This window comes from Podarcis vaucheri, assembly GCF_965113315.1.
Source record: "Podarcis vaucheri genome assembly, chromosome: 1".
Taxonomy (NCBI): domain Eukaryota; kingdom Metazoa; phylum Chordata; class Lepidosauria; order Squamata; family Lacertidae; genus Podarcis; species Podarcis vaucheri.
The window spans coordinates 117,357,185-117,380,975 of NC_138759.1; the positions used below are offsets into that span (position 1 = coordinate 117,357,185).

The window sequence follows — 23,791 nt, forward strand, 5'->3', positions numbered from 1 at the left end:
TTTATGTGTTTATCAAAATCTGTTTTCCTCCTTTTAGGGCCTCCTGGTCCACCTGGTAAACCAGAAGTATCAAATATTACGAAAAACACTGTTACTGTGACCTGGAAAAGGCCAACTGATGACGGTGGCAGCGAAATCACAGGCTACCATGTGGAAAGAAGAGAAAGAAAAGGCGTGAGATGGGTCAGAGTTACAAAGAAGCCAGTATCAGACCTTCGATGCAAAGTGACTGGGCTCCTAGAAGGAAATGAATATGAATTCCGTGTCAGTGCAGAAAACAGGGCAGGAATTGGCCCACCAAGTGATATTTCTCAACCAGTATTAACCAAGGATGCTGCATGTTAGTATGATTTCTATACTTTGGGGGGGGGGATCCCTTTATAGCATGATTATCTATAAGGATTCCAAGCAAATAAAATGTGTTGCCTTTTTTCATTATTTATAGATCCACCGGGACCTCCTTCCAACCCACGAGTAACTGATACAACAAAGACAACTGCTAGCCTAGCATGGGGTAAACCTCACTATGATGGCGGACTTGATATAATCGGCTATATTGTGGAGCACCAAAAAGAAGGAGAAGACACATGGGTGAAAGATACCACGGGGACTGCTCTAAGAATCACAGAATTTGTGGTTGCTAATCTCCAGCCAGGAGCCAAATACAATTTTAGAATTATTGCCCTCAATGCTGCTGGCGCTGGTGAACCAGCAACGATAAAAGATGTTGAAATCAGGGAACGTGAAGTAGCTCCTGATTTTGAATTAGACGCCGAGCTGAGGAAAACTCTTGTTGTTAGAGCTGGACTGACCATTCGGGTATTTGTTCCAATTAAAGGGCGCCCAGTTCCTGAAATCACATGGACCAAGGATGATATTTCACTTAAAGGACGTGCCAGTATTGAAAATACAGACTCTTTCACACTTCTCATTGTCACAGAATGCAATAGATATGATGCAGGAAAGTATGTCATGACCCTTGAAAATGCTGCTGGCAAGAAGACTGGTTTTGTAAATGTAAAAGTCTTGGATACACCAGGGCCACCAATAAATCTCAAGCCCAGAGACATATCTAAAGATACCATCACCCTACAATGGGATATGCCTCTAATTGATGGTGGTTCACGCATAACAAATTATATAGTTGAAAAACGTGAGTCAACACGAAAGGCATATTCAACCATCACAACAAAGTGCCCAAAATGTTCACTTAGGATTCCTAATTTGGCTGAAGGGTGTGAATATTACTTCAGAGTATTTGCTGAAAACGAATTTGGAATTGGTGAACCTGCCGAAACTGCTGAACCTGTAAGAGCGTCAGAGGCACCATCACCACCAGAGAGCCTTAATATCATGGATATCACAAGGAAGACAGTCAGCCTTGCTTGGCCAAAGCCCGAACATGATGGTGGTAGCAAGATTACTGGCTATGTTATTGAAGCCCAGAAAAAAGGTTCAACACAGTGGACACATATCACAACTGTGAAAACATTAGAATGTGTGGTAAAGAATCTGACTGAAAATGAAGAATATACTTTCCAGGTTATGGCAGTTAATAGTGCTGGAAGAAGTGATCCAAGAGAAAGCAGACCAGTTGTCGTTAAAGAGCAAATGATGCTTCCAGAATTTGATTTGCGTGGCCTTTACCAGAAAACAGTAATTGCCAGAGCTGGTGACAATATCAAAGTTGAAATACCTGTGCTTGGTCGCCCAAGGCCAACTATTACTTGGAAAAAAGAAGACCAGTTAATTAAACAAACTCAAAGAGTAAACTTTGAACATACTGCTTCTGCAGCCATCTTGACCATTAATGAATGCACTAGAAACGATAGCGGCAGATACCCAATCTCAGCTAAAAATATTGTTGGTGAAGTTAGCGATGTTATAACTATACAGGTGCATGACGTTCCTGGACCTCCCACAGGGCCAATCAAATTTGAAGAAGTTTCATCCGACTATGTCACCTTCTCATGGGAACCTCCACTGAATGATGGAGGGGTACCAATAAGTAACTATGTTGTAGAAATGCGTAAAACCGACAGTACTGCATGGGCTGAGTTAGCAACTACTGTTATACGTACTACTTTTAAAGCTGCTCGCCTCACTACTGGGACAGAGTACCAATTCCGTGTTAAAGCTCAGAACAGATATGGTTCAGGACCATCTATCAGTTCAGAGAATGTAATTGCTAACTATCCTTTTAAAGTTCCTGGTCCTCCAGGCACTCCTCAAGTGATTGCAGTCACAAAAGATGCAATTAGCATTAGCTGGCATGAGCCTTTGACAGATGGAGGAAGCCCCATTTTGGGATATCACATTGAGCAAAAAGAACGAAATAGCATTCTTTGGCAGACTGTAAGTAAAGCTTTGATATCAGTAAATACCTTCAAATCAAGTGGTCTTACATCTGGCCTTGCCTATGAATTCCGAGTCATAGCAGAAAATATGGCAGGCAAGAGTAAACCAAGCAAGCCATCTGAGCCAGCATTGGCCCTGGACCCTATTGATCCTCCTGGGAAGCCAGTTCCTCTCAATATTACAAGACATGCAGTAGCACTTAAGTGGAAAAAACCTGAATATAATGGAGGCTTTAAGATAACTGGCTATACTGTTGAAAAAAGAGATCTTCCTAATGGCCGGTGGCTAAAGGCTAACTTCGGCAATATACTAGAAACTGAGTTCACTGTTAGTGGTCTCACAGAAGATGCTGCTTATGAATTCCGTGTGATTGCTAGAAATGCGGCTGGTGCTGTTAGCCACCCATCCGAACCATCAGATGCAATAACGTGCAGAGATGAGATTGAAGCACCAAGGATCATGGTTGATGCTAAATACAAAGACACTTTGATATTAAAAGCAGGTGAAATTTTCAAACTTGAAGCTGATGTTTCAGGTCGCCCTCCACCAACTCTGACATGGACGAAAGAAGGAAAGGAGCTTGAAGACACGGCAAAATTAGAAATTAAAATAGCTGATTTCTCAACTGTTCTTCATAATAAGGACTCTATAAGAAGAGATGGAGGTGCCTACACACTTACAGCCTCCAACCCAGGTGGCTTTGCAAAACATATTTTCAATGTCAAAGTACTAGACAGACCTGGTCCTCCAGAAGGGCCTTTGGCTGTGTCTGATGTTACCATAGAAAAATGTGTCCTGTCATGGTTGCCACCTTTGGATGATGGAGGCGCAAGTATTGACCATTATGTTGTTGAGAAACGTGAGACTAGCAGATTGGCATGGACAACTGTAGCCACAGAAGTTCCAGTAACAAAATTAAAGGTCACAAAGCTATTGAAAGGCAATGAATATATCTTCCGCGTTATGGCTGTTAACAAATATGGCCTTGGCGAAGCCCTGGAATCAGAGCCTGTTCTTGCAGTAAATCCTTATGTAGTACCCGATCCACCGAAGACACCTGAAGTTACAGCTGCAACCAAAGATTCTATGATTGTGTGCTGGGGACACCCTGATTCTGATGGTGGAAGCCCTATAATCAATTATATTGTAGAACGTCGTGACAGGGCTGGACTACGCTGGGTGAAATGTAACAAGCGGGTTGTCACAGATTTGCGCTATAAAGTATCTGGACTCACAGAAGGTCATGAATATGAATACCGAGTGAAAGCTGAAAACGCTGCTGGTGTAAGTGAACCAAGTCTAAGCAGTCCATTCTACAAAGCTGCTGATACTGTATTTAAGCCAGGTCCACCAGGTAACCCACGTGTATTAGACACAAGCAAGTCCTCAATTACAATTGCTTGGAATAAGCCAATATATGATGGTGGCTCAGAAATCACAGGCTACATGGTTGAAACAGCGTTACCTGACGAAGATGAGTGGAAAATTGTAACTCCACCAGCAGGGCTGAAGGCGACTTCCTTTACCATCACTAATCTCAAAGAAAACCAGGAATATAAAATCAGAATATATGCTATGAACTCTGAAGGCATTGGAGAACCTGCTCTTGTTCCTGGGACACCAAAAGCTGAAGAAAGGGTACTGCCTCCTGAGATTGAACTTGATGCAGACCTACGTAAAGTTGTGACCCTCAGAGCTTGCTGTACTTTAAGACTCTTCGTCCCAATTAAAGGAAGACCAGCGCCTGAAGTGAAATGGTCAAGAGAACATGGAGAGTCTTTAGACAAAGCCACTATTGAATCCACAAGCTCTTATACACTACTTACAGTTGGAAATGTGAATAGATTTGACAGTGGCAAATATATACTGACTGTAGAAAACAGCTCAGGCAGTAAATCAGCATTTGTAATTGTAAGGGTTCTTGATACACCTGGCGCCCCACAGAATCTGAAGATAAAAGAGGTTACAAAGTCATCTGTGACTCTCACGTGGGAACCTCCCCTCATAGATGGTGGCTCTAAAATTAAAAATTATATTATTGAAAAACGTGAGGCAACAAGAAAAGCATATTCAACAGTTATGGCCAATTGCCATAAGACCAGCTGGAAAGTGGACAATCTACAGGAAGGTTGCAACTATTATTTCAGAGTTCTAGCTGAAAATGAATATGGAATAGGGCTTCCTGTTGAAACATCAGACTCTATTAAGGCATCTGAAAGGCCTCTTCCTCCAGGAAAAATAACTATATTAGATGTGACACGAAAGAGTGTATCTTTGTCTTGGGAGAAACCTGAACATGATGGAGGAAGCAGAATTTTGGGCTACATTGTAGAAATGCAAAGCAAAGGCAGTGAGAAATGGGCCACATGCACTACCGTAAAAGTTACTGAAGCTGTTATAACTGGACTGATCCAGGGTGAAGAATATTCTTTCCGTGTTTCAGCTCAGAATGAAAAAGGAATCAGTGATCCTCGACAATTGAGTGTACCAGTTATTGCGAAAGATCTTGTGATACCACCAGCCTTCAAACTGTTATTCACTACCTTCAGTGTACTAGCAGGTGAAGACTTAAAGGTTGATGTTCCATTTGTTGGTCGACCCAAGCCATCTGTAACGTGGCTCAAAGATGATGTGCCACTAAGACAAACTACTAGAGTAAACGAAGAAAATACAGACAACAACACTTTGCTAACAATAAAAGAAGCATGTAGAGAAGATGTTGGGCAATATTTAGTAAAACTTTCTAACTCTGCTGGGGAAGCTACTGAAATTCTTAACATTGTTGTCCTTGACAAGCCAGGACCTCCAACTGGACCAGTGAAGATTGAAGACGTAACTGCAGACAATATTACCATTTCCTGGGGACCACCCAAATATGATGGTGGCAGTTCTATCAACAATTATATTGTGGAAAAACGAGACACCTCCACTACTGCTTGGCAGATTGTTTCAGCTACCGTTGCCCGAACAACTCTAAAAGCAGCTAGATTAAAGACTGGAAGTGAATATCAATTCAGAATTGCTGCTGAAAACAGATATGGAAAGAGTACATATCTCACATCAGAGTCTGTGGTAGCCCAGTATCCATACAAACTACCTGGGCCTCCTGGAACTCCTTTTGTACCAAAAGTCTCCAGGGATAGTATGGTTGTACACTGGAATGAACCAGTCAATGATGGTGGCAGCAAGATTATTGGTTATCATTTGGAGCGCAAGGAAAGAAACAGCATACTCTGGGTTAAATTGAACAAAGCGGCAATTCCTGACACTAACTTTAAAACAACTGGACTTGAGGAAGGCCTTGAATATGAATTCAGAGTTTATGCAGAAAATATAGTTGGTATCGGAAAAGCAAGTAAAGGTTCAGAATGCTACAAAGCTTATGATCCTTGTGATCCTCCTGGTCGTCCAGAGCCTATCATCGTCACAAGGAACTCTGTTACTCTTCAGTGGAAGAAACCAGCATATGATGGCGGAAGCAAGATCACCGGCTACATAGTTGAGAAGAAGGAGCTACCTGAAGGCCGCTGGATGAAAGCAAGCTTTACGAATGTTATTGAGACCCAGTTTGCAGTAACTGGCCTAGTTGAAGATCAAAGGTATGAGTTCCGTGTCATTGCGCGCAACGCTGCAGGCGTTTTCAGTGAGCCATCTGAAAGCTCGGGGGCAGTCACAGCAAGAGATGAAGTAGAGCCGCCTCGCATAAGTATGGACCCCAAATTTAAAGAAACCCTTGTACTGCACGCTGGCGAATCGTTCAAGATTGACGCAGACGTTCACGGTAAGCCGCTGCCTTCTATTCAGTGGCTAAAAGGCGACAAGGAACTTGTGAATACTGCACGCTTGGATATAAAAACCACAGACTTTGCCACAAGCCTAAGCGTCAAAGAAGCCATTCGCGTTGACAGTGGGCATTATGTATTGCTGGCCAAGAATGCTGCAGGTGAAAAGACAGCTTCCGTTCACGTTAAGGTTCTTGACAAACCTGGCCCACCTGAAGGTCCGGTTGTTGTAACAGGAGTTACTGCTGAAAAGTGTTACCTGGCATGGAAACCCCCATTGCAAGATGGTGGTAGTGACATTTCACATTATGTAATTGAAAGAAGAGAAACAAGCCGCTTAGTCTGGACTTTAGTTGATGGCAATGTACAAACCCTTAGTTACAAAGTTACTAAGCTTTTGGAAGGCAACGAATATATCTTCCGCATCATGGCTGTAAACAAATATGGGGTTGGGGAGCCTCTTGAATCTGAGCCTGTAATGGCTAAAAATCCATTTGTAGTGCCACTTCCACCCAAAGCCCCAGAGGTCTCGGCTGTTACCAAGGATTCTATGATTGTCGTATGGGAAAGACCACCCTCTGATGGCGGCAGTGAAATTTTGGGTTATGTGCTAGAAAAACGTGATAAAGAAGGCATTCGGTGGACAAGATGTAACAAGCGTTTGATAAGTGAACTTCGATACAGAGTTACTGGACTTATAGAAAATCATAATTATGAATACAGAGTCTCGGCTGAAAATGCAGCTGGCCTTAGTGAGCCAAGTCTACCTTCTGTTTATCATAAGGCTTGTGACCCTATATACAAACCAGGCCCTCCCAACAACCCTAAAGCAATAGATGTTACAAGATCTTCGGTTTTTCTCTCCTGGAGTAAGCCAATCTATGATGGTGGCTCAGAAATCCAAGGATACATTGTTGAAAAATGTGATGTGAGTGTTGGGGACTGGGCAATTTGTACACCACCAACTGGAATTAAGAAAACAAATATGGAAGTAGAAAAATTGCAGGAGAAGCATGAATATAAATTCCGCATCTGTGCTGTTAACAAAGCAGGAGTAGGAGAGCATGCCGATGTTCCTGGAACTATTGTGGTTGAAGAAAAGCTGGAAGCTCCAGACCTTGATCTTGACTTGGAACTGAGGAAGGTTATCAATGTAAGAGCTGGTGGCTCCTTAAGATTATTTGTTCCAATCAGAGGACGCCCAACACCCGAAGTAAAATGGAGCAAGGTGGATGGTGACATCAGAGAGGCAGCTGTTATTGACAGCACTAGCAGCTTTACCTCGCTGGTTCTCGACAACGTTAACAGATTTGATTCTGGAAAATACACTCTTACTTTAGAAAACAGTGGTGGAACTAAGTCTGCCTTCGTCAGTGTAAGAGTCCTAGATACCCCAGGCCCCCCAGTGAACCTGAAAATTAAGGAAATCACCAAAGACTCAGTATCACTTGCCTGGGAGCCTCCTTCGATAGACGGTGGAGCTAAAATTAAAAATTATATAATAGAAAAACGTGAAGCCACAAGGAAAGCCTATGCTGCTGTTGTAACAAACTGCCACAAGACATCATGGAAAGTGGCTCAACTTCAGGAGGGCTGCTATTATTACTTCAGAGTTTGTGCAGAGAATGAATTTGGAATTGGCCTGCCTGCAGAAACAAGTGACCCAGTTAAAGTTGCTGAAGTTCCTCAACCTCCAGGAAAGATAACAGTGGACGATGTGACAAGAAACAGCGTTTCATTAAGCTGGGCTAAGCCTGAACATGATGGCGGAAGCAAAATTTTGCAATACATAGTGGAAATGCAAGTTAAGGGCAGCGAAAAATGGTCAGAATGTACGCGTGTGAAAGTTCTTGAAGCACTTGTTACTAACTTATCTCAAGGACAAGATTATCTCTTCAGGGTAATGGCTGTAAATGAAAAGGGTAGGAGTGATCCACGGTCCCTTGCTGTTCCAATAACAGCCAAAGATTTAGTTATTGAACCAGATGTACGACCAGCATTCCACAGTTACAGTATACAAGTGGGACAAGACCTAAAGGTGGAAATACCAATATCTGGTCGACCTACACCTACTATTACTTGGACCAAAGATGGCATGCCATTAAAACAGACAACTAGAGTTAATGTCATCGATTCACCTAAACTTACTGTGCTGAGTATTAAAGAGGTCACCAAAGAAGACAGTGGGGCGTATGAAATTGCAGTTGCTAATGTTGTTGGACAGAAATCTGCAGCTGTTGAAATTATAACACTAGACAAGCCTGATCCTCCAAAAGGTCCTGTTAAATATGATGAAATTAGTGCTGAAAGTATTACATTATCATGGAACCCTCCAGTATACACAGGTGGCTGCCAAATCACTAACTACATTGTTCATAAGAGAGATACAACCACCACCGTATGGGAAACAGTTTCAGCCACCGTTGCAAGAACCACTCTCAAGGTGATGAAGCTCAAAACTGGATCAGAATATCAGTTTAGAATATTTGCTGAAAATAGATATGGGCAGAGCTTTGCCCTGGAGTCTGACACAGTTGTTGCTCAGTATCCCTATAAAGAACCAGGTCCTCCTGGCACACCATTTGTGACAACCGTTACAAAGGACTCTATGGTTGTGCAATGGCATGAACCAGTAAATGATGGTGGAAGTAAAATTTTAGGTTATCATCTTGAAAGAAAGGAAAGAAACAGCATTTTGTGGACAAAGGTAAACAAGACAGTTATTCAAGACACACATTACAAAACATCTAACCTTGAAGAAGGCATTGAATATGAATTTAGAGTAGCTGCAGAAAATATTGTTGGTGTTGGCAAAGCAAGCAAAGCTTCTGAGTGTTACGTAGCGCGTGACCCTTGTGATCCTCCAGGATGCCCTGAAGCTATTATTGTTAAAAGAAGTTCAATTACTCTGCAATGGACAAAGCCAGAATATGATGGTGGCAGCAAAATTACAGGCTACGTAGTAGAGAAACGTGATTTGCCTGAAGGTCGTTGGATGAAAGCAAGTTTCACCAATATAACTGAAACTCAGTTTACCGTAACAGGCCTTACTGAAGACCAACGATATGAATTTAGAGTCATTGCAAGGAACGCCGCTGGAGCAGTAAGCAAGCCATCTGATAGTACAGGACCGATAACAGCAAAAGATGAAGTTGAGCTTCCAAGAATATCCATGGATCCCAAATACAAAGATGCAATTGTTGTAAACGCTGGAGAAACATTCAAACTTGAGGCTGATGTCCATGGGAAGCCAATTCCCACTATTCTGTGGTTGAAAGGAGATAAAGTACTTGAAGATACTGCCCGATGTGAAGTAAGGAATACAGACTTTAAGGCCTTGATAACTGTTAAAGATGCCATACGTGTTGATGGTGGGCAATATATTTTGCAGGCCTCTAATGTTGCAGGAACAAAATCAGTACCAATAACAGTAAAAGTACTGGACAGACCAGGACCTCCAGAGAGTATTCAAGTTTCTGGAGTTACTGCTGACAAGTGTTCCTTAACATGGGCGCAACCGATCCATGATGGTGGCAGCGACATTTCTCACTACATAATTGAGAAGAGAGAAACAAGTCGCCTTGCATGGACAATTGTTGCTTCAGATGCTGTAGCCACAATGCTGAAAGTAACAAAACTTCTGGAAGGAAATGAGTATATCTTCCGCATAATGGCAGTTAATAAATATGGAGTTGGGGAGCCTCTGGAGTCTGCACCAGTATTAATGAAAAATCCATTTGTTGTTCCTGGTCCACCAAAATCCATTGAAGTAACCAACGTTACAAAGGATTCCATGACCGTCTGCTGGCATCGTCCAGATAGTGATGGTGGCAGTGAAATAGTTAACTACATTGTCGAAAAAAGGGACAGAGCTGGTATCAGATGGGTGAAATGTAACAAACGCCGAATTACAGACCTGCGATTAAGAGTCACAGGATTAGCAGAAGATCATGAGTATGAATTTAGAGTATCCGCTGAAAATGCAGCTGGAGTTGGAGAGCCAAGCCAAATCACTCCCTTTTGGAAAGCATGTGACCCTATGTTCAAACCTGGCCCACCCACTAATGCCCATGCTGTGGATACTACCAAGAATTCAATTACAGTAGCATGGGGTAAGCCTATTTATGATGGCGGTAGTGAAATCCTGGGATATATTGTAGAAATCTGCAAAGCGGATGAAGAAGAATGGACAATAGTTACCCCACAGACTGGTCTGAGAGTCAATCGCTTTGAGATCAAGAAACTCATTGAACATCAAGAATACAAACTTAGAGTTTGTGCTCTTAACAAAATTGGAGTAGGTGAAGCTGCAGCAGTTCCTGGCACAGTTAAACCAGAAGATAAACTTGAGCCACCTGAACTTGATATTGACTCAGAATTAAGGAAGGGAATTGTGGTTAGAGCTGGTGGATCTGTCAGGATAAACATACCTTTCAAAGGACGCCCAACTCCTGAAATCATGTGGTCTCGAGAAGAAGGAGAATTTACAGATAAGGTTCAAATTGAAAAGGGCCTGAATTACACACAGTTATCCATTGATTACTGTGATAGAAATGATGCCGGAAAATATATCCTTAAACTGGAGAACAGCAGTGGCTCTAAGTCTGCATTTGTCACAGTTAAGGTACTTGACACACCGGGACCACCGCAAAATTTAGTAGTCAAAGAAATAAGGAAAAATTATGCTGTACTGACGTGGGAGCCTCCAGCTAATGATGGTGGGGCAAAGATAAAGAACTATGTGATTGATAAACGCGAATCAACCAGAAAAGCATATGCAAATGTGAGCACAAAGTGCAGCAAAACAAGTTTTAGAGTTGACAACCTTATTGAAGGGGCAATTTATTATTTCAGAGTAATGGCTGAAAATGAATATGGAATTGGTGTTCCAGTTGAAACTGCAGATGCCTCAAAAGCTTCAGAACCACCTTTGCCTCCTGGAAAAGTGACTCTCACTGATGTGACTCAGAGAAGCGCATCATTTATGTGGGAAAAGCCTGAACATGATGGAGGTAGCAGAATTGTGGGGTACGTTGTTGAAATGCAGCCAAAAGGAACTGATAAATGGAGTGTTGTTACTGAAACCAAAGTCTGCAATGCAGTTGTGTCTGGTTTGAGTTCTGGACATGAATATCAATTCCGTGTCATGGCATACAATGAAAAAGGCAAAAGTGACCCTAGACCACTGGCAGTTCCTGTGATTGCCAAAGATCTGACCATTCAGCCAAATATCAAACTGATGTTCAATACATACACTGTACAAGCTGGAGAAGACCTTAAAGTAGAAATACCCTTTATAGCTCGACCAAAGCCTACTGTCACTTGGGAAAAAGATGGTCAGCCTCTAAGACAGACAACCAGGTTACACGTTGAAGATACACCTACATCAACTACTTTGTATATTAAAGAAAGCAACAAGGATGATTTCGGTAAATATACTGTGACAGTAACCAACACTGCAGGCACAGCAGCAGAACATCTTAATATCATTGTGCTAGAGAAGCCTGGCCCACCACAAGGACCTGTCCGCTTTGATGAAGTTAGCTCGAATTTTGTTGTTCTGTCATGGGAACCACCAGCATACACAGGTGGCTGTCAAATATCCAATTACATTGTAGAGAAGCGTGACACTACTACCACTACCTGGCAGATGGTCTCAGCGACTGTTGCAAGAACAACTATTAAAGTAACAAACCTTAAAACGGGTAGTGAATATCAGTTTAGAATTAGTGCTGAAAACCGATACGGAAAGAGCACCGCACTGGATTCTAAACCAGTTCTTGTTCAATATCCCTACAAAGAACCAGGTCCACCAGGAACACCATTTGTCACCATAGCTACCAAAGATCATATGATAGTACAATGGAATGAACCAGTTAATGATGGAGGAAGCAAAGTTCTTGGTTATCATCTAGAACGTAAAGATAAAAACAGCATTCTTTGGACAAAATTGAATAAGGCCCTCATTCAGGACACAAAATATAAATCAGATGGCCTTGAGGAAGGTCTTGAATATGAGTTCAGAGTTGCTGCTGAAAACATTGTTGGCATAGGTAAGGTTAGCAAATCATCTGAACTGTATGTTGCTCGAGATGCTTGTGATCCACCTGGCCGTCCAGATGCCATTGTTATCACAAGAAATTATATAACACTAAAATGGAAAAAACCTGAATATGATGGTGGCAGCAGAATAACTGGATATGTTGTGGAAAAGAGAGAACTTCCTGAAGGTCGTTGGATGAAAGCCAGTTTTACAAATGTAACAGAAACAGAGTTCACAGTAACTGGTCTTGTGGAAGACCAACGATATGAATTCAGAGTAATTGCAAGAAATGCAGCTGGTAGCATAAGTGAACCATCTGAAAGCACAGGACCAATTATTGCCAGAGATGAAATTGAAGCTCCAAGAGCTTCACTGGATCCAAAATACAAAGATGTCATTGTTGTTCATGCTGGAGAAACATTTGCTCTTGAGGCTGACATCCATGGCAAACCCATTCCTGATATTATATGGTCGAAAGATGGAAAAGAATTTGAAGGAGCAACTGCAAGAATGGAAATTAAGTCTACCATTGAGAGAACAACCCTCACAGTCAAAGATTGTATCAGAGTAGATGGAGGCATTTATACACTTAAACTGAGCAATGTTGGTGGCACAAAGTCTATACCAATCACTGTAAAAGTACTTGACAGACCTGGACCTCCAGAAGGTCCTTTGAAAGTTACAGGTGTGACTGCAGAAAAGTGTTATCTGGCATGGGGACCACCTTTACACGATGGTGGCTCTAACATTTCACATTATATTATAGAAAAGAGAGAGACAAGTCGACTTTCATGGACACAAGTGGCATCTGATGTGCAAGCTCTGAACCACAAAGTAACCAGGCTTCTTCCAAACAATGAGTACATTTTCCGTGTAATGGCTGTCAACAAATATGGAATTGGTGAACCACTGGAATCCGAGCCTGTGTTGGCATGTAATCCATACAAACCTCCAGGCCCTCCTTCAATACCTGAAGTTTCTGCAATCACAAAAGATTCTATGATTGTAACCTGGGGTCGTCCAGAGGATAATGGTGGTGCTGAAATTGAAGGGTACATACTAGAAAAGCGAGACAAAGATGGTATTCGGTGGACCAAGTGCAATAAGAAGAGACTAACAGACTTAAGACTCAGAGTAACTGGACTTACAGATGGCCATTTCTATGAATTTAGGGTTTCTGCTGAAAATGCTGCTGGTGTTGGTGAACCTAGTGAACCATCAGTTTTCTATCGAGCCTGTGATGCAGTGTATCCACCAGGCCCTCCAAGCAATCCAAAGGTGACAGATACCTCCAGATCATCTGTATCCCTTGCATGGAACAAGCCCATTTACGATGGTGGCGCACCTGTTAAAGGATACATTGTGGAATTTAAAGAAGCTACTGCTGATGAATGGACAACTTGCACACCTCCATCAGGGTTACAAGGAAAGCAATTCACAGTAGAAAAACTTAAAGAGAATAGTGAGTATAATTTCCGCATCTGTGCTATGAACTCTGAAGGAGTTGGAGAACCAGCAACTATACCTGGTAGTGTTGTTGCTGCTGAAAAAATTGAACCTCCTGAAATTGAACTTGATGCAGATCTCAGAAAAGTTGTCACCGTACGTGCTAGTGGCACATTGCGATTGTTTGTCACTATCAAAGGGAGGCCAGAGCCAGAAGTAAAGTGGGAGAAAGCAGAAGGCACTCTGAGCGACAGAGCCCAGATTGAGGCTACCAGTTCATATACAATGTTGGTCATTGATAATGTAAACAGATTTGACAGTGGTAGATATAACCTGACCTTAGAAAACAATAGTGGCAAAAAATCTGCTTTTGTTAACGTGAGAGTTCTTGATACACCAAGTGCACCTGTGAACTTGAACATCAGAGAAGTGAAGAAAGATTCAGTGACATTAGCTTGGGAGCCCCCACTTATTGATGGTGGTGCTAAAATTACAAATTACATCATTGAAAAACGAGAAACCACAAGAAAGGCATATGCCACTATTACAAATAACTGTGCCAAGAATGTCTTCAGAATTGATCAGCTACAGGAAGGATGTAGTTACTACTTCCGTGTCTTGGCGGCAAATGAATATGGAGTTGGTTTGCCAGCAGAAACAACTGAACCAGTTAAGGCTGCTGAACCACCCTATCCACCTGGAAAAGTTACCCTTGTTGATGTTACACGCCACACTGCTACTATTAAATGGGAGAAACCTGAGAGTGATGGTGGCAGTAAAATAACTGGCTATGTAGTAGAAATGCAAACTAAAGGAAGTGAAAAATGGAGCACCTGCACACAAGTTAAAACATTAGAAGCAACAGTATCAGGATTAAGTATGGGAGAAGAATACACTTTCCGAGTATGTGCTGTCAACGAAAAAGGGAAGAGTGATCCAAGACAGCTTGGGGTTCCAGTAGTTGCGAAGGATATTGAAATCCAGCCTTCAGTTGAGCTCCTTTTCAATACTTTCAGTGTTAAAGCTGGTGAAGATCTTAAGATTGAAGTGCCCATCAGAGGAAGGCCAGTTCCATCAGTTAGCTGGAAGAAGGATGGACTGCCTTTAAGAGAGACAACAAGGGTAAATGTCCACACATCAAAGACATCAACCTCACTAACAATCAAGGAAGCATTGAAAGAAGATGTAGGGAGTTATGAATTAAATGTTTCAAACAGTGCTGGCTCTACAACAGCTTCCATTACTGTAATTGTACTGGACAAGCCAGGACCTCCAACAGCATTGCATATTGACAATGTCAGCAATGATAATGTAACCATATCTTGGAAACCCCCGGAGTATGATGGTGGATGTCAAATTAATAATTATATTGTGGAGAAGAGAGAAACAACTACTACAACATGGAGTATAGTGTCTGCGGCAGTTGCACGAACTTCGATAAAAATAATTCGCTTAACCACAGGATCAGAATATCAATTCCGTGTTTCTGCAGAAAATCGCTATGGTAGGAGCACTTTCGTTGAAACTGCACCTGTTGTTGCAGAGTATCCATTTAGTCTTCCTGGACCACCTGGTACTCCCCGAGTAACACACGCAACTAAAGCCTTCATGGTTGTAACCTGGCAAGAGCCAGTTAATGACGGAGGTAGCAGAGTACTTGGTTATCACCTTGAGCGTAAAGAAAGAAGCAGCATCCTTTGGACTAAAGTAAATAAAACCCTTATAAGTGACACACAGATGAAGGTCACAGGCCTTGATGAAGGACTAATGTATGAATATCGTGTGTATGCAGAAAACATTGTAGGAATAGGTAAATGTAGCAAATCATGTGAGCCTGTTGCTGCAAGGGACCCATGTGATCCTCCTGGCCAACCAGAAGTGACTAACATTACAAGAACATGTGTCTCACTCAAATGGACCAAACCAGAATATGATGGTGGTGCTAAGATCACAGGCTATATTATAGAGCGGAAAGAGTTACCAGATGGTCGTTGGCTGAAGTGCAACTTCACCAATGTGCAAGAAACTTTCTTTGATGTAACAGGACTTACTGAAGACCAGCGATACGAATTCCATGTAATTGCAAGGAATGCTGCTGGACTATTTAGTGAGCCATCTGAATCAACTGGGCCAGTGACTGTAAAGGATGATGTTGAGGCTCCAAGAATTATGATGGATGTCAAATTCAGGGATGTTGTTGTTGTTAAAGCTGGAGAGATCTTGAAAATCAATGCCGATATTGCAGGGCGACCCTTACCAGTAGTTTCATGGACAAAGGATGGCAAAGACATTGAAGAGAAAGCAAGAGTTGAAATTGTTTCAACGGATAACACTACTGCAATAACTGTCAAAGACTGCATTCGACGTGATTCAGGGCAATATGTGCTAACATTACAAAATGTTGCTGGAGTTAGATCGTTGGCTGTCAATTGCAAAGTACTTGATAGACCTGGTCCACCAGCAGCCCCACTAGAAATCAAAGGACTTACTGCTGAAAAATGTCATCTGTCATGGGGACCGCCTCAAGAAAATGGAGGTGCAGAGATTGACTATTATATTGTGGAAAAGCGTGAGACCAGTAGAATTGCATGGACTCTTTGTGAAGCAGAGCATCCAACAACATCCTGCAAAGTGACAAAACTACTTAGAGGAAATGAATACATCTTCAGAGTCATGGGGGTTAACAAGTATGGTGTTGGTGAGCCTTTGGAAAGTGAAGCTGTCAAGGCCCTTGATCCATTTACTGTTCCAAGCCCACCTACATCTTTAGAGATTACTAGTGTGACAAAGGAGTCCATGACTATTTGCTGGGCAAGACCTGACAGTGATGGAGGTAATGAAATTTCTGGATATGTGATTGAAAGGCGTGAGAAAAACAGCCTGAGGTGGATACGTGTGAACAAAAAGCCCGTTTTTGATCTAAGGGTAAAATCTTCAGGCCTTCGGCAAGGATGTGAATATGAATACCGGGTATTTGCCGAAAACACTGCAGGTCTTAGTCTTCCTAGTGACACTTCACCACTTATTAAAGCAGAAGATCCCGTTTTCCTTCCATCACCCCCATCTAGGCCTAAGATTGTGGACTCTACAAGGTCACATATAACAATTGGATGGACAAAGCCATTATTTGATGGTGGTGCTCCTGTTACTGGATACACAGTTGAATACAAGCTAACCAGTGAAACTGACTGGTCAACTGCTATTCAAAGCTTAAGAGGTACAGAATACACTGTAATCGGTCTTACATCAGGAGCTGAATATGTTTTCAGAGTAAGGTCTATCAACAAGGTTGGCACTAGTGATCCAAGTGATGTTTCAGAACCTCAGGTGGCAAAAGAAAGGGAAGAAGAGCCTGCATTTGATATTGACAATGAAATGAGAAAGACTTTAGTCGTGAAAGCTGGTGGCTCATTTACAATGACTGTACCTTTCAGAGGAAAGCCTATCCCTAATGTAATGTGGAGCAAGCCAGATACTGACCTTCGTACTCGAGCAAGTATTGATACTTCAGATAACCGCACCTCAATTACTGTTGAAAAAGCAACCAGGAATGACTCTGGAAAGTATACACTAACATTACAAAATATTGTAAGCACAGCTACTTTGACATTAGTTGTCAAAGTACTTGACTCACCAGGACCTCCATCTAATATCGTTGTAAAAGATGTCACAAAAGAATCAGCCGTGTTATCTTGGGAAGCTCCTGAGAACGATGGAGGTGCTCCTGTGAAGAACTATTATATTGAAAAACGAGAAGCAAGCAAGAAAGCTTGGGTCACTGTAACCAACAATTGCCATCGTCTTTCCTACAAAGTTACCAATCTGCAAGAAGGTGGAATTTATTACTTCAGAGTCTCTGGAGAAAATGAGTTTGGTGTTGGAGTCCCAACTGAAACAAAGGATGGAGTGAAAATAACAGGTTTGTTCTTTTAAATATGTTAATTATATATGCATGTGAGTGCATGACTATCTACCCATGCATACACATGCACACTAATTGTTTACAGGACTTTAGTCTTAATGTGTAATGTTTATATTACTGTTATTAATTTATTGTAAGGCAGTAATCAAAATTTTAGGTGTCTTGAAAACACCTAATAACTCTAATAATATTTTAATATAGGCATGCAAGATAAAACTTCACTATTTGTGTTTTTAATATCCGATTGGGAGCCGCACAGAGTGGCTGCGGAAACCCAGCCAGATGGGCGGGGTATAAATTATTATTAGTATTAGTATTATTAAAATGTACAGCTTTCCTGTGGAAAATATGTGCTTGCTGAATACATTAAAATTAAGTGGAATGCATATGACACATTTGCTCTCGATTCATCTTCTATTTATTCATTTCTTGATCATCTTCTCTTTATTTCTCAGAAAAACCAAGCCCACCCGAAAAACTGGGAGTATCAAACGTTACTAAAGATAGTGTATCTCTTGTGTGGCTAAAGCCAGAACATGATGGAGGAAGCAGAGTTGTCAGCTACCTTGTTGAAGCCCTAGAGAAAGGGCAGCAGAAATGGGTCAGATGTGCTGTAGTCAAGACAACTCATCATATTGTCCAGGGTCTCAAGGAGAATGCGGAGTACTTCTTTAGAGTATTTGCTGAAAACCAAGCTGGTCTAAGTGACCCCAAAGAGCTTCTTCATGCCGTTACAGTTAAAGAACAACTAGGTATGTGGAAATGGTGCATTCTTCTTGGAATCACCTCGGTGGCACTGATGGCAATTTGGCATCTGCTAAAAACAGATCATAATAACATGTCTATTTTGATCTAAAGTTGACTGGTATTTTACTTATTCTTTAAGTTTTGATGTAATTTTAATGTGTATGTGTATACTGCCTTGTGATGTTTACATGAAAGGTGGTATAAAAATAGTTTTAATTAATAAATAATAAATAGTTAGCATAGAGCTCATACAAATTCAGATGAAAATGCACTTGAAAACCATTGTTTATAACATTTTGCAAACGTATTTTTTTCAGAATCTCCTGAAGTCGACATGAAAGGTTTCCCGAACCACACCGTTTATGTAAGAGCAGGTTCAAACCTAAAGGTAGAGATTCCAGTTTCTGGAAGACCATTGCCGAAGGTGACTTTATCCAGGGACGGCATTCCTCTCAAACCAACGATGAGGTTTAACACTGAAACCACAGCTGAAAGTGTCATCGTTAATCTCAAAGAAAGTGTGGCTACTGATTCTGGTAGATATGACATCACAGCTTCCAACTCCAGTGGAACTACTAAATCTTTCCTTAAGATTGTTGTCCTAGACAGACCAGGCCCTCCAGTTGGTCCTGTTGTTGTAAGTGATATCACTGAACAAGGTCTTACCCTTAAGTGGGAGCCACCTCGTTACGATGGCGGAAGTCAAGTTACCAACTACATTGTACTGAAAAGAGAAACAAGCACTGCTGTGTGGTCTGAAGTGTCTGCAACTGTTGCTAGAAACATGATTAAGATCACGAAACTAACAACCGGAGAAGAATATCAATTCCGTATTAAAGCAGAAAATCGCTTTGGCATAAGTGACCATATTGACTCAGCATGTATAACTGTGAAGCTTCCTTACAGTAAGTGACTTTTTGTTTGCTCGTTTTCTGAGTTTTTCAGGCATGTATTTGTGATTTATTAACCTGTACTTAATATTCATTTAGCACCCCCTGGACCACCTTCCACACCATGGATCACCAACGTGACTCGAGAAAGCATCGTTGTTGGATGGCATGAACCTGTTTCCAATGGAGGCAGTGCAGTCATTGGCTACCATTTGGAAATGAAGGACAGGAACAGTATTTTATGGAAGAAAGCTAACAAAACGATTATACGCACAACTCACTTCAAGGCCTCCAATATCACCGCCGGTCTCATTTACGAGTTCAGAGTGTATGCAGAAAATGCAGCTGGTATTGGAAAAGCAAGCCATCCATCTGATGCAGTTCTTGCTATAGATGCCTGTGGTATGTAGTCTGTAGTAAAGGATAAGAATCATATTTCAAATAATGAATTTAATAGAAAATATTTATTTGGTGAGTCATTGTTGAATGAACACATTAATTCCAAATGTTTTGTTGCTGTTTCATACTGCAGAGCCGCCAAGAACCCTTCGTGTCAAAGATATTTCCAAAACATTTGTCAATCTTTCTTGGACACAGCCAGCTTTTGATGGTGGCAGCAAAATTACTGGATATATTGTTGAGAAACGTGATCTTCCAAATGGAAGGTGGACAAAAGCAAGCTTCACCAATGTCATTGAGACTAATTTCACTGTATCAGGACTGACTCAAAACTCCCAATATGAATTCCGTGTTTTTGCTAAGAACGCTGCTGGTTCAATTAGCAATCCATCTGATGTTTTAGGCCCCATAACATGCGTGGATACATATGGTAAGAAACTAATAACGCATAACCACTGATATCCAGTTATATGTTTGAGTTTAAGGTAAATACTGTTAACAGAAATTCTAATTTGAATTCAGGGGCCTTAGCTGGGCAGCACAGTACAGTTTCAAGCTTGCCTTTCACTATCAGAGGATACTAGGAAATTATTATTTGGCACTGAATGCTGCTTTGTTATCAATCTTTCTGAGAATTTCAAAAACGTTAATATATTTTCTATTCTGCTTCTTTTTCATTAAGGTGCACCTGAAATTGATGTACCCCCAGAATATACAGAAGTAGTCAAATACAAAGCAGACACAGCAATTAAACTGAAACTTGGCATCTCAGGAAAGCCTGTGCCTACAATTGAGTGGTTCCACAATGGTAAAGAAATACATACCAGTGCCCAGGTATCCATTGAAAACACCACAGAATCTTCAGCTATACTGATCAAAGAAGCAACCCGTATTAACAGTGGAAGTTACGAACTGAAATTAAAGAATGCCATGGGTTCTGCATCTGCCACCATTAGGGTACAGATACTTGGTATGTTTGGAGCATTTTCATATCATATTTTCTTCTGTCAATTCAACTAGCTGTATCCATTATTGCCTATTTAAAATATATAATTTTCTTGCATATTAAACAGATAAACCAGGACCACCGGGTGGACCTATACATTTCAAAACTGTCACCGCAGAAAAGATTACCCTTATGTGGCAACCGCCAGCAGATGATGGAGGTGCTGCTGTAACACATTACATTGTTGAGAAACGTGAGACAAGCCGTGTGGTATGGTCTGTGGTTTCAGAGAAACTTGAAGAATGCATTGTCACTACCACAAAAGTCATAAAAGGAAATGAATATATATTCCGTGTACGAGGCGTAAACAAATTTGGTGTTGGTGAACCGCTGGAATCTGACACTGTCATAGCTAAAAATGCATTTGGTAAGTTAAAGCAGATGGCCATTAATACCTTTTTTATTATCTCTAGGTGATTACCTATTAGTTTATATTGACCTAATGTTATTTTTGTTTCAATAAAAATGCAGTTACACCTGGACAACCTGGTATACCAGAGGCTTCCATGATAACTAAACAGTCTATGACCATAGTCTGGAGCAGGCCAACTGTAGATGGTGGTAGCGAGATAAATGGATATTACCTTGAGAAACGGGATAAGAAAAGTCTAAGCTGGTTCAAGGTGTCTAAAGAAACCATTCGTGACACCAGGCAGAAAGTGACGGGACTAACAGAAAGCAGTGAATATCAGTTCAGAGTTTCTGCTGTGAATGCAGCTGGGCAAGGTCCCTTCTCTGACGCATCGGACTTCTACAAAGCTGAAGATCCTATAGGTAAGAAACCTTTCATTGGATTGTGCAAAAATGCAAAGGTCAAATTATACACATTCTTGAAACTGTGTAAGGGCATCTATTGCTCTAAGTTATTGCTATTAGTTGTCAGGGTTGTCAAGTCTCGTTTTTGTTACTTGCATTTTGCAGAAAAACCTGGGCCACCTCTTAAGCTAAAAGTTGTGGATACTACAAAGACATCTGTCACACTCAGCTGGACTAAACCAGCCTATGATGGAGGAAGTGCAATTACCAGCTATGCTATTGAAAAGAGAGAAGGGGAAGAAGAAGAATGGACTCTGGTCAGTGCAAGAGGAGAAGTGCGAACCACAGAGTATGTTGTTTCTCACCTTCAGCCAGGAATCAATTACTACTTCCGTGTAGCTGCTATAAATTATGCTGGACAAGGTGAACCCATTGAAATGACAGAAGCTGTACAAGCTAAAGACATACTTGGTATGTAAATTCTATTATTATATTTAATATTCAGTATTTTCATCTTTTCCCCAAATACGAATTATTTTTCTTTTAACGTAATTTTATTATTATTTTATTTTTTGCAGAGGAGGCACAGATTGATCTAGATGTTGCTCTCAGAACCTCCATTGTGGCTAAAGCAGGTGAAGATGTACAGATAATGATTCCATTCAAAGGAAGACCACCTCCAACTGTCACATGGAGAAAGGGTGACAAAAATCTAGGTGTTGATGAAAGATACAGCATTCAGAACACAGAATCGTCCACACTCCTTAGTATTCCTCAAGTCACTCGCAATGACACAGGAAAATATGTCCTCACTATTGAGAATGGAGTTGGAAAACCCAAAACTTCATTTGTGAACGTTAAAGTCCTTGACACTCCATCTGCATGCCAGAGACTGCATCTTAAACATGTTTCTCGTGGAACTGTGACATTGGTATGGGACCCACCACTCATCAATGGTGGTTCTGAAGTAACAAATTATGTCATTGACAAAAGAGATGCCACAAAGAGAGCATGGTCCTCTGTTACAGCCAAGTGCTCTAATACATCATTTAAGATAACTGACTTGTCAGAGAAGATCCCATACTTCTTCCGTGTTCTTGCAGAAAATGAAAATGGATTGGGTGAACCATGTGAAACTTCAGAACCAGTGAAAGCAGCAGAAGTCCCTGGACCTGTACGGGATCTGGCCATGAAAGATTCAACAAAGACGTCTGTCACTTTACAGTGGAGCAAACCTGAATTTGATGGTGGTAGTATCATAACCGATTACGTTATTGAGAAGAAACTGAAGGATGAACATGAATGGTCATATGCAGGGGCAAGTAAAGCATGCGAATTTGAAGTTGAAAAACTTAAGGAGCTTTCTGTTATGGAGTTCAGAGTTTCTGCAAAGAATGAAAAAGGAAGAAGTGATTTTTCTGTAATTGGACCCATTACAGTGAAAGACTATGTAATAACACCTGAAGCAGACCTTTCTGATATACCTGGAGGACAAGTAACAGTGAGAATAGGTTATAATGTACATGTTGAATTACCATATAAGGGAAAGCCCAAGCCAACTATGAGCTGGCTGAAAGACAACATTCCTCTTAAAGAAAGTGAACAGGTTCGCTTCAAGAAAACTGAAAACAAAATAACTTTAAGCATTAAGAATGTGAAAAAAGAAAATGGTGGCAAATATACCTTAATTCTTGATAATGGTGTTCACAGGAAGTCATTCCCAATCACAGTTATAACACTTGGCCCACCATCTAAGCCCAAGGGACCCATTAAACTAGACGAAATCAGAGCAGATAGTATGGTTCTTTCATGGGGTGTTCCTGAAGATGATGGGGGAGGAGAAATCACCGGCTACAGCGTTGAGAAGCGTGAAACCTCACAGACCAACTGGAAAATGATCTGTTCTAGTGTGTCAAGGACAACCTTCAAAGTTCCCAACCTTGTTAAAGATGCAGAGTATCAGTTCAGAGTCCGCGCAGAAAACAGATACGGAGTGAGCCCACCACTAAACTCCATTGAGGTCATAGCAAAACACCAGTTCAAACCACCAGGTTCACCCGGGAAGCCTGTTGTTTACAATGTGACAGCTGATGGAATGACCATATCTTGGGATGCTCCAGTCTATGATGGAGGAGCAGAAATTACTGGATACCATGTTGAAAAGAAAGAACGAAATAGCATATTGTGGCAGAAAGTCAATTTGTCACCAATATCTAATAGAGAATACAGAATTACTGGATTAATGGATGGTTTGGACTACCAGTTCCGTGTATATGCAGAGAACTCTGCTGGATTAAGCTCCGCTAGTGACCCAAGCAAATTTGCCTTGGCCGTTTCCCCAGTAGGTAAGTGACTGATCACTGAATATAATGCACCTGTCTCAACACGCTGTTGGAATTTATGCTGAATTATATTACTATTAATGCACCTGTGTTTCTTTCA

At 41.3% G+C, this 23,791-nt stretch overlaps 1 protein-coding gene across 47 annotated transcripts in view; it reads left to right on the plus strand.

Annotated features, from left to right (window-relative positions):
* Positions 1-23,791, plus strand: part of TTN (titin) — a 290,940-nt gene that overhangs the window by 243,149 nt on the left and 24,000 nt on the right. For all 47 annotated transcript variants that reach the window (XM_082200344.1, XM_082200352.1, XM_082200383.1 and 44 more), the window contains 11 exons: positions 38-340; positions 446-17,548; positions 18,007-18,303; positions 18,616-19,203; positions 19,288-19,590; positions 19,721-20,017; positions 20,270-20,557; positions 20,661-20,960; positions 21,065-21,367; positions 21,515-21,820; positions 21,928-23,694. In XM_082200344.1, the coding sequence (XP_082056470.1) occupies positions 38-340; positions 446-17,548; positions 18,007-18,303; positions 18,616-19,203; positions 19,288-19,590; positions 19,721-20,017; positions 20,270-20,557; positions 20,661-20,960; positions 21,065-21,367; positions 21,515-21,820; positions 21,928-23,694 (21,855 nt within the window). The remainder of the gene's footprint in view (positions 1-37; positions 341-445; positions 17,549-18,006; positions 18,304-18,615; positions 19,204-19,287; positions 19,591-19,720; positions 20,018-20,269; positions 20,558-20,660; positions 20,961-21,064; positions 21,368-21,514; positions 21,821-21,927; positions 23,695-23,791) is intronic.